The sequence below is a fragment of the Glycine soja genome, chromosome 16, assembly GCF_004193775.1.
Source record: "Glycine soja cultivar W05 chromosome 16, ASM419377v2, whole genome shotgun sequence".
Lineage (NCBI taxonomy): Eukaryota > Viridiplantae > Streptophyta > Magnoliopsida > Fabales > Fabaceae > Glycine > Glycine soja.
This window is the reverse complement of record NC_041017.1, coordinates 2,205,594-2,217,012: the sequence shown is the minus strand read 5'-3', so window position 1 is coordinate 2,217,012 and position 11,419 is coordinate 2,205,594. Positions and strand designations below refer to the sequence as shown.

The window sequence follows — 11,419 nt, the reverse complement described above, 5'->3', positions numbered from 1 at the left end:
TTAAAGCTATTGAGTTTTATTAATGTTTTATTTGGTGTCCAAGTGGAGTAGATGATGTTCTTTTAGATTTTACTATTTGAATTTGAATCATCCATGCATATTTGCTACATTTTCGTTAATCTTTGACTCTCTTTTTTTCTCGTTTTTATAAAGTTTTTTTTTTTTTTATAAATTTTTATAATCTCAATCATTTTTTTAATTATAAAAAATAGTTAGCCATGCAAACTACTCCGTTAGTCCATGGGCTTATTGGACTAAACACGAACCACATATAAAGAGACTTGTTTATTCATCCTCTTTTCAACATGATGAATCTAACAATTTTCTTCAACCACGTTTTTTGTCTCAGAATGTGGGAAATAGAGGGTTAAACAACTACACAAACACACACACAAACTCATATACCCACCTCTAATTGTAATGCATCCTATATTTGAAATATTCCTTAATTTTTTTTATATATAATTGAAATATTGTTATTTAAACCAACTTAACCAAAAAAAAAAGAGTTAAAAATGTAGCCTTTGATACAATTTTTTGGGTATTCTGATATTTGAACAAACATGAACGTCAACTCATAGTATGTAATTTTCATTGTTGCCTGATACGAAGGAAATCTAATGGAATTTGGTGGCAAATAAGAATGACTCGTTTCATAGGGCAGATGAGTCTAGACAGGACATGCATTTCCACTATTATTTCCTGTATTTTTCATTGCTTTTCGGAAAGTTCATTTTAGAATGCAAATGAAGCCTATAAGAGTACTCTGTTCACGCCACTCAATTTTCTATCACAATCTGTGTCCAATATGGCTTGATCCAACAAGACAAATCAAGTGTCTTATGTTTGTGTAGGTGAAAGGGTTAAGGTCCAAATCATTACCTACGTGAAATTGGTATAAAACAAATTAATCTGGATCATTTGATGTGTCACGTGATGCACCAAGGAATAATTAAATGGAGCCAATGTATGAATTGAAGAGTATGAAATAAATTAAGTTTCTTAATAAATAACGCTACTCACACATATTTATAAAAAAAATATTCTATATTTTTGTCACAATACAGTTTTTCAACGAGAGAAATGCATGTTAAATGAGTCGAGACCGAGAAAGGAGTGTTGCGTGTATTTGAGCCAATAGTATGTGTGGTTGGAATGAAAATGAGTGGAGAAAAGTGGGAAGAAAAATCATAAATTTTAACCATGGGTTAAAGAGAAAAATGGAAAGGTTAGAAGAAAGATAGTGGGAGGACTCACAAAAATTATTTCTTCTCGAGTGGGGAGAAAATGAGAAAAGAAAACAAATATTATTCAAATAAAAAATTTATGAATTTATCTAATTATTATATTACTAAAATGTAAAAATTATTCAACACAATTTCATTTTTTTTATTTGAACTTTGATGTTATATGCGTGTTTAAATTCACATTGGATAATTTAAAATTAAGTTGAAATAGTAATTAATACTTAATAGCATGATTTTTGGTAGGTAACTTACGTTATGAAATTAATTATGAATTCATTATAAAAAAATAAAATAATTATGAATCAAAATTAATTTTCAGTTGAAATAGCTTTAAGTAGCATTTATATCAAATAAAAAAGTTACACTTAATTTTACTGCTAACTTATTTTTTTAAATTAAAACGTCAAAATATAAATTACTTTACTCTAAAATCAATTTTCCAAAATAATTTTCTTTTAAAATTAGTTTTGTAAACGATCATCTAATAGTTCTATACCAAAAATCACGTTCAAATATTTCGAGCTAGCCTCTCCCACGCAAGCAATTCAACAAAATGCTAAGTTTCTAGTTTGACACCAACAAAGTGATTTGATTTGATAATAATCAAACCACTTGGCGACTTTTGGAAAAGCAGAATTCAATGATGAAATAATTACGCAGTAAAAAAAAAAGAAATTTGAATTGAATTGAAGGAGGAGTTCATTTTCTTTTTCATTATCCGGCTCCAGCAAAACGTTAACGTGTGAAGAAATTAAAGTCCCCACTCCTCAGTAGTCTATGCACATTATTTCACAAAGTACACGTAATATATTGATGAATCATGAATGAGACCCCATTTGATTTTGAAGCTTAATTTGCCTCACAGAAATACCAATATGACCGAAAGATCCAACCTTTTCGGCTGAAAGAGCTTCCCTTCATCTCTTCCACATTTCAATATTGTCTTTTCTTCTTTTATGTCATCAAAACACAAAAAAGCATAGTCAAAAGCTAACACTTATAGACTTATAGTTGTTCCAACACACAAAGTGTGTGTGAGTGTGAGAGAGAGACAAAGAGAGTAGTGATGGGTGGTTGTGAAGTAGAGTTTGAGGCAGATCAGTGCAAGATACCAAAACTACCCTTGTTGAACCCTCCAACAATGCATTCTCCAGAGAGACCAGGGATGAAAACTCCACCACTTTTCACTTCAGCTTCAGTTCCATTTGGTTGGGAAGAGGAGCCAGGGAAGCCAAGGCCTTGCACTGATATTGTGAGCTTCTCAAACCCAACTCCAAAGTGCTTGGAACTTCCTCCAAGGTTGCTACTTGATTCCCAAAACAACAACAAAAGCAACAAACTTTCATCACCCACCACTGTTTTGGAGGGACCATACCCTTATGTGGCTACCACCAACACTTGCAACTCTCCTTCTTTTAGAATGAATGAAGACTTGTACGGTTCTTTTGGGTCTGAAAGAGGGAAACTTGGGACCATGGTTTTGAACCAAGGAGTGGGGATCAAGGAGGAGGAGAAGGAGAAAGGGTGGTTTGGTTCATGGAGGGAAAAGGCCTTGAAAAGAGAGGCTAGTGGTGGTGGGGGTAGTTATGTCTTTCCATCTTCTGTTGAAAAAGATCCTGAATGTGTTGGCACTCACAAGAAGGTGAGGAGTATGAGAAAGAGGAATCGTCCTGGGAGCTTTACTAACCCATTCCATGCCAAGTCTAGTGTGTGGGTAAGTTTTTTTTTTTTAGCTTTTAAGTTTTAACACACTTTATTATGCCTTGCTTTTCTCTGCTTTAATTGGGTTTATAGATTTTTTTCTCAGTGCTTGAAATTTTACTTTGCTAAAACTTGTGTTATGATGTATAAAGCATGTAACTTTTTAGCAGTTTATATCTGGGCTGGTGTGGTTTTGAAGTCAAGCTTCCCTGAATGGCTATTTGGTCAGCATCCTGTAGTGGAGATTCATAATGAGGGATTTTAGTGAACTATAGTTACTATTTTTTAGTGGAGGAAACTGTGTATAAAATTCTCTTTGACTCATAGTCATATTAAATGATTTAGTTTAGTGTACGAAGATAGTCATCTAATCTATTTGTGTGTTATCATTGATCTAGCAGTATATATATGCAATTGGATTATTTCTTGAAATTTCACATAATGTGTTTCAAATAATTAAGGAAAACTACTTTAGTTCTTAAAAAGAAGTATGTGTAAATTTTCAAAAAATACTAAGGTGTCAGCATAGTTTGTCCTAATAATAATGCTTAGAAGTTAGATAGGAATCTGAAAATTGAGGGTGCTTATTCCACTTGACCAAAGTTGTAATTTGGGGTAGAGGGTGTAACCATAAAAGGGGTTGATTTGTGTCATAAAATTGTCTGTTTTTTTCTGTGTAAGATTCTATCGACAAAGTTAACATGGTCCCTAATATTGCACGGGTTTTGATTTCTGTAGACAACGATGTGTGAGGGGTTGAAGCGGGTGGTTCCATGGAGGGGTAAAAAACTGAAGAAATATGGGTGTTGGCCTTAGGCTTCTGGGACCTTTTTGGTCATGGTTAGGTCAAAATCGATTACCTTGGATGCTATTTATTCACTGCCATATTAATTACTTTTTTTTTTCTCCATTTATCTTTCTATTGTATTTATGAAAAAAATCAGAGTCGCAGGTTGCATTCATAACTTGTTTCATCTGCTGCTATACCACTGTAACACTTTTGGATTGGTTCGTTCGTTGCTGCTCAAACTTTATGTTACATGTTATTGTCATAGGATAAGATGTACAAATTTTCAAGCCTTCATTATATGGTATCTTAATGGAATCTGGCAGGTGCGATATCTATTAAATTGTAATCATGCTCATAGCCGTTGTGGACGGTGCCACCCTTATTGATTCATTGTCGTTAAAATATTTTTTTTTAACAAGAAACCATATAATGCATTAGTCAATAATTACTTTTCATTAGGATATTTTAGGTAATGAAATTAAAAATTATATTCTACAATTTCGATTTGATTTCCAATAGAATTGGAATGGGTTCAAAATTATAGATGTTATGTTTGACTTATACAAGGAATTAGACGTAGAATCAAAATTTTAAATTCAATTTCAATTTTGTTGTCTAGATATAAGTTGTTAAGGGTGTTTATGTTTGGGTTGGTTTGGGTTTTAGGGGAAATGAAATTTGAATCAATTGATTTTAATTGGTTTGGATTTTAGATTTTTTTTGTCTAACCCAAAACAAACATATGCTGAATAGGTTGATTTGATTCAGATCACCTTACATATGATAAAAAAAAAAGACAATAAAAAATTGTTTTGAAAAAAAAATATAAAATAACAATTTTATCCCAAAATTAATCGATAATCATGTGACATACATTAAATTAGTCAAATCCATTTTAGGAGGTCTAAATATCAAAGTTGTATTACCAACATAGATTGGGTGGAGGTTTAGAGGAGGCTCAACAACCATCATGAGAAAGCATAATGATGATTGTATGGGGCTTTGTAAGAGTGCAAGTGAGTCGTCATTTTAGGGTTGCATGATAAAGGAAAATGAAAGTGTTAAAGTGAGTTTTTAAGTCTTTGTGATTAACATAAAATGTAAAGGAAATACACAAAACGACCTAAAAATATAAATTAAAAGATGGTTATATACTGATAATGTACAAAATTTTACACATTCATTCAATCATAACTCATTATGTATTGTAAGTTTTTTTATTTTTAAAATATTAATCTTAAATTAATTCAAACAGTGATTTGTGATTGGATAATACTATAAAATTATTAGTGCATAAACATTAAACTCATATAAGAAACTTCATTATTTAAAAATAATAAAAATTAATAATATATATTCAGTGTGTTCATATTGATTCGAATTTGAAAATTCTGAATCCGATGCTCAAACCAATTGTTATCGATACTAATTGGTTTGATTTGAATTGAATTGAACCCTAACTAAGAAAAAATTTGAACAAATTTAATTGATTTGGTTTGAATTATCGGTTTGATTTGTTCATCTGAAATGAATAAAAGTAAATATAGTTGTTAGTTGTTGATGAGAAAATTAATTATTAATTTAACAATCAAATGCATGATTTGTTATGTATCAAGCCATGACTATGGCAAGACGAATGAGGCCATTGCCTTAGACTCCTTCAAGTTCTTAGTTTATAATAATTAAGAATTTTAAAAGAGATTGAATTAAAAAAAATATTATATTAATCTTGAAAGTTTTGGTATGCTTTAATTTGATATTAGTAATCTTAAAAATATTAATTAAATTATATTAAAAATAATTAATTTTACATGCAGGTAATATTTACATAATATTATTAATAATATTAGTAATTCATGTCATTCTTGAAAGAAAATAAAAATTAGTTTTTAAATTAACTTGAGATAAATTATATTACAAAGATATTGATTTGAATAAATTATTATTGAATGAGATGTTTAAATTGTTTGATTATTAAATTTTAATTAATAATTTTTTAAATATAAAATTTACCTAAGGCCTAAAAAATTCTAACACGGTCCTGCTTACGTACATTCAACATCAATTGATTTTCTTGTCAATGACCAAGATTATTTACCTTGTTTTTTATGAGTTGGTCACTTTAGAGGAATTGAATTATAAATCTCTTATTAAAAAATATTTTATATGCTAATTATTAAATCATTTTTATTTTATTGATCATGATGTTAGTATAGAGTATTTATCGTTGAAAAAAATATATTATTATTAAATAGCTTAAGTATAACAGTATAATTATTATTTTAAAAACAACTTGATTTGGTTAGCTATAACTATAAGTACAATTTGAAAAGAATTACATTTTGAATATGTAAAAGAAAAGCGTACATTTTGAAACTTCTAATTGGAGCGTACATAAGTCCGTTGGATGGATCGAGTTTGGAAAACAACTGATCTATCCAGTTAGAGAGACAACAGCAGCCACAATTAAAGTAAGCACAGCATTTGTGGAATATGAGTGAGGAATTGATAGTTTTTAATGAATTGGTGACTGAAGAAGACAATTTTTATTGTGTTGGTTAGAAGTTAGAAATGGCTTAAGCTAATTATTTTGTAATCCCATAAAATTTTTATATAATTATGACTAGAATTTTTAAAAGATTTTCAAATAGAAAAATTAAGACTAATGAGACTAAATTCAATTTCAAGCATCAATTCTAAGTATGAAACTAACACAAATATGTTGTCTTATTCAAAAATTTATTTTAATTATTTAGGAAAATATGATCAACATGCGAATGATTTAGTTAAAAGATTAACTTTTCACTTTTAAAGAATTAATATAGAATTTTGTCCATCAACAAGTCAGCTTTTTCTGTTCATAAAAGTTTTTTTTTTTATACAAATTAGTTCTTCATCAAATAAAATTGTTTACAAGGAAGCAACTTGATAGAAAAAACTTGTTAGTAATTTTACACTTTTGGAGACCATATAAATGTGCTCTTTCAAGAATCAAAACAACAAAAATTATTTCATTTTAGGACTAAATAATATATATACAACGTCTTTTAACATAAGTTAATTTCAGAACTTTTTGGAAGCCTGAAGTAGGTTCCGTGCTTCCAAATTTGTACAGCATTTATTTATTTTGACTTATTAGGAAACGATTTTTGTCCTAATGGAATTTAAAAGAATCGACCATGAAATCAATGATTCAATGGTCAATTCATGCTGGAAAATATTGTCACCAAGCACAAGTTATTTCAACAAACAGATAAGCTGTAGTCATTATTCTTCACGGTTGCAATCGCAGTTACAAGGCTTATTCTCCACATCTAGAAGCAAGATATAACATATTTTTAATACCTATTATTTTCGTTAGAAGCAAGATATAACATACTTTGAATACCTATTATTTTTGTCGACTGTATTATTGACTTTGTGAAAACAAGCCAATTTAAGACTAGTGTCATATGTTATTCATTGCATACCTAAGACACTTGACATACAGATTCTGCAGCAATAGGCAAATTCAACAATCTAGCCATCAGTCCAAGACTAATTTAGAGTTTTCTACTCCCAAAATGAATTCAATTAAAATACATTGATGAAAGTGTAAATTTCTTTATGTTATCACTTAATCATAAATAGCCATAAATAAGAAGACTTGGACTGTTAGATTGAGATTACTCCACCAAGGATGAGTCATACATGTGTGCTTAAGCATTCTGCCTAAAGGCTAAGAGCTTGTTGGGCTATGGACCGTTTGTCTAGTAGGCCAATAAAAAATAACGAACAAGTCATAATGAAACAGTTGGACCTTAATATTTGGGTTTCAAACCTTTGGGCCATAGACATTATTTTATAAATAAATGTGATATTCTTTTGTCACTTTAAGTTCACACATAATTTAAAATTTCGTGGACAACTCTAAAGCCTCTGACTTTGGGGCCTCTGAGATCCGGCCGTGAACAAGACTCTTGACTTCCTTCATAATACTTAAAACTCAAACTTAAGTCCTTTTTAATTTATATACAGTGCAAAAATATTTACATTCCCAGTACACGAAAAATTAACTCCCCAAAAATTTAAGATCTAATGGATGAAAACACGATGCACCAGTAGAGGTGGTGGGTTAAACCCCACCAATTAGCTCAATTAACCCAACAAAATGTGCAAGTTGAACTAAAAAATGGAGGGGAAAAAACTTGCCCTCATTTAGACTTGGCCTAACACTACAATGCAGAATGTGCATTCTTCTTTCTCCGGTTTAGAACAATTCCCTAGAGGATATTTGAAAAGATTCAAAGAAATACAGATATTTATGTACAAAACAATTCTTAGTATACATTTCGGAAATACAATGCAGAATGTACATTACAGACTAACAAAATCTACAAAACTGCATACACCTTTGATAAAACAAATTTCTCTTCTTTCTCTAATTGAACCAATTTCCTCCTTTGTTTACCATTCTTCATGCAAAGCAAGACTTGACTCTAAATGCTACAAAACTATGGACTAGGTAACATGCAACCAACAGTCCAACCTAAGAGCAAGCCAGCCCCAACAAGACTCAATCCTAAAGCAAATGCAACAGCATATGTTGCAATTTCACTTTCTGGCTTGCCAAGCATCTCTTGTATGGCATAGCCAAATTTTAGCTTTGTCTCGCCCGGTTTCCTACGTATCCATGGGAAGAGAGTAGATATTGGTTGATCCTTGTTCTTAACCTGAGTGTTAAGAGCTTCCAGCTGCAACAGCTGAAACCATTGCTTATAAGCAAAAAGTTGTGAAGCTTGTATGAAAAAGAGTGCAATTGTGTGCTCTTTTTCAGCACAAGCCTGTTTTGCTGCCTCCTCTGCTTTCCTTGCACGTGTTTGGGAATGACACAATGCTTCCATAAGTTGAGCTTTGTTGGGATTTCCCTCAAAAACTTGTTCTGTGACACCCCCATGGATGATGGGATAACTTCTGCAAATTGCAAGTCCAAACAAATTGATTTGAAAACCGAATAACATGCCCCAAATGAACCTCATAAAATGTACATAGTTTATTCACTCAACCACAGAAATACACTATAATGATACCTTTTATTACCTCATTTTTACTCTCACACTAACTCTCGTTAATTGTTTGAAATACATTATAATGACACCTTTTATTACTCAAGAAGCATATTACACCATGCACAACTATAAGAGAGTTATTGTAAACATTAAAAACGTTAAAAGAAGTATGGACTATGGAGTCATAATCAATCTCAGAAAACTTCAGGAGATGTTCGTGTAAGTTGCTTAAAGATTAGAAATATAGCATCGGGAGACTCTAGAAAAAATAATGGGATGAACCAATTTCCCACCATACAGCATTTCTCAATTTGTAACTTGTTTGATTTAAAGTGTTATGGGAGTAAATTATAGCCACATAAGGTGCTAGTGCAACCAAGTGAACCAAACAAATGTGACGAGGAGAATACCTTGAATATTTGTCCCAATCAAAATTTAAATGCCCTTTATTGGTTGAAGGCACAAGCATCCTATGCATCAATTCTGATTCTAAACTTCTCTTTGCTTGAACTTTTAAATTGGAAAAGGCACAGGATTTGGCTTCCTGGTCAAAAGACGATGTTCTTATTTTGATATCACAGATATCAGCACATGGTTGTCCTCTAAGATACTTTTGTGGAGGGGGAAGGTCACAATTCTCAACATGGTTGAGTGATTTGCGCAAAACAAAGCAAGCTAACTCATCTCTATCTGTAGTTCTCCACCTTGGTAGTGCCTTCTCAACTCCAATCCATGAATAATCAGAATCAAAGAAGAAATCATTTGTATGCTTGGACATTGTACAGCCAACAGAATCAATCTTCATAGTCTCATGTTTAGCAATCATATCCATTGGTTGACGATATGCTTTAGAATTTTTACTATAAACCTCTTGCATTCCTTCCATGGAAGAAATATACTCATGGTTCTCATCACCAAAGTGATTAGCATCTCCTTTACATGTTTTCTGTTCATTACGAACATTCAAATTTTCAACCTCATCCTCTAACGCATTTAACTGTTCATATGTTAAACCTTTTTGAAATTCATAGTTAGCTTGCAATTGCAACAACCACCATCTTGAATCAGGAATCACATTGGAAAATGAAGATTTCTGGTTAAAATGGGTGACACTAGCAGCAGCATGATCATATTCATCAGCAGCACTGGCTGCTCCAGCATCAAACAATTTTGATGTTGCACATGAAGATTGACAACAAGCCAACTTAGGGGCTCTTTTTGCATCTTCTTGGACAAAACAACGATTAACAGCTCTCTGCCATGCAGCTCTCACTTCTGCTGTGGCCATCACTTCTTCATCTATTCTTCATAATCTCTGCCCAAAACAAAAATGTTGGCAGTTAAACATCCCAAATCAAATAAAGGAATATATATGCATTATGTGTCAAAGAGTTCAATAAACATGCACTATGAATCTAGAAGGTTGTAAGACTATCCACCAATCAAAAATCAAAAGTAGTTATCAACAAATTTACCATATATGACAGTTTCTGATTGAATGCATACATGACAGTTTCTGATTGAATGATGGGACATGTATTATTCATTCAAGATGATAATCAAATAAAAGTAAAAACAAACATTGAGATGAAGAAGATTGGAACTAGTACTCCGCACATCCGTATGAAAAGAAATAGAAACAGATAATAGTTTACTGCTACATGCATACATCCAAAGTAAAGAAAATTGAAAACAAAAAAGGTTCTCAATTTTCACAAAAGCCACTACAGAACTCACTAGATCATCCACGATTTTCAAAAGAGACAGGGAGCACATAACATCTACAGAAAATGCAAAATCTCTTGAGGGGTGGTAGTGTACTGAACAATTTGAGGCTTGGAATTGAAGATTGAGTTGATGAAGGTGAAAGGAAGTTAGAAATTGGAAGAAGAAAAAAAAAAAGAGAATCAGATTGGGATCACAAAGAATCAGAATCAGAAGCAGCGAAGAAGAAGAAGAAAATGGTAGTTTTTCTTTTAACGAGAATTAATGATGGCTTTCGTGTCAGCTTACGTTGTTTTTTGGTTATGATTCTATGTTGTCGGTTTCCACAACCGCGGTGGTTATGATTCTATGTTCTCACTTTCGCGGGTCTTTGTTAGTTGGTGGGGTCCACTGGGAAAAAAAACATTCTACGAGAGTCGGTGGTTTCAGGTTTTTTAAGGATCAAAACCAACATCATAAGATCAGAACAATTTCAGCCTGACACGTGTCACATGAACAAGATTTGAACGGCTGATCGCTGATACACCAAATTCTCAAAAAGAAAAGACATTGCAATTATTACATCACAAGAGTTTTCTTCCAAAGATTCACATAAATTCTGTGTGTGTCCTGATTGCCAAGATACTAATTCCATTTCTACATTCAAAATTGTCACTTTTTTTAGGATCACTGTTAGATAATTTTTATTTATTTATTTTTATATTTTTGGTATCTTCTTTCATAGCAATTTTGTTTCAAACATAATTAAGCATTAAATATAAGCATCTCTTTACATGGATATATTCATCATGTGTTTGATTTAAATTGAATTGTTTAAGATTATTAAGCAATAAAACACTCTTTTAAGTTTTAAAGCGTAACATAATTATATTTTTATAAATTTAAGCTCTACTTAATTGAAATTTACT

At 31.6% G+C, this 11,419-nt stretch overlaps 2 protein-coding genes across 3 annotated transcripts; one reads left to right on the top strand and one right to left on the bottom strand.

Moving 5' to 3' along the window:
* The first annotated feature begins 1,954 nt into the window (after positions 1-1,954).
* On the top strand, positions 1,955-4,084 carry LOC114390711 (uncharacterized protein At4g00950-like). Of its 2 annotated transcripts, none has more exons than XM_028351562.1 (2): positions 1,955-2,961; positions 3,119-3,340. In XM_028351562.1, the coding sequence occupies exons 1-2, from the start codon at positions 2,314-2,316 to the stop codon at positions 3,143-3,145; spliced, it is 675 nt and encodes a 224-aa protein (XP_028207363.1). In that variant the 5' UTR covers positions 1,955-2,313; the 3' UTR covers positions 3,146-3,340. The 2 variants fall into 2 exon arrangements, with proteins under 2 accessions (XP_028207363.1, XP_028207362.1); XM_028351561.1 differs by lacking the exon at positions 3,119-3,340 and adding an exon at positions 3,687-4,084 and having other exon boundaries at positions 1,961-2,961.
* Positions 4,085-7,837: 3,753 nt separating this feature from the next.
* On the bottom strand, positions 7,838-10,814 carry LOC114390382. Its single transcript, XM_028351103.1, has 3 exons — positions 10,524-10,814; positions 9,197-10,101; positions 7,838-8,691 (listed from the first exon to the last, which is right to left on the bottom strand). Exons 2-3 carry the CDS (start codon positions 10,072-10,074, stop codon positions 8,232-8,234), a joined length of 1,338 nt encoding a protein of 445 aa, XP_028206904.1. The 5' UTR covers positions 10,075-10,101; positions 10,524-10,814; the 3' UTR covers positions 7,838-8,231.
* Positions 10,815-11,419: the final 605 nt, after the last annotated feature.

Excerpts from the sequence above, each read along its gene's own strand:
- LOC114390711 (XM_028351561.1), top strand. The coding sequence starts at position 2,314 with ATGGGTGGTTGTGAAGTAGAGTTTGAGGCAGATCAGTGCAAGATACCA. Across the intron at positions 2,962-3,686 it reads ATGCCAAGTCTAGTGTGTGG|ACAACGATGTGTGAGGGGTT; the intron begins GTAAGTTTTTTT and ends TGATTTCTGTAG.
- LOC114390382 (XM_028351103.1), bottom strand. The coding sequence starts at position 10,074 with ATGGCCACAGCAGAAGTGAGAGCTGCATGGCAGAGAGCTGTTAATCGT. Across the intron at positions 8,692-9,196 it reads GATTGGGACAAATATTCAAG|AAGTTATCCCATCATCCATG; the intron begins GTATTCTCCTCG and ends TGCAATTTGCAG.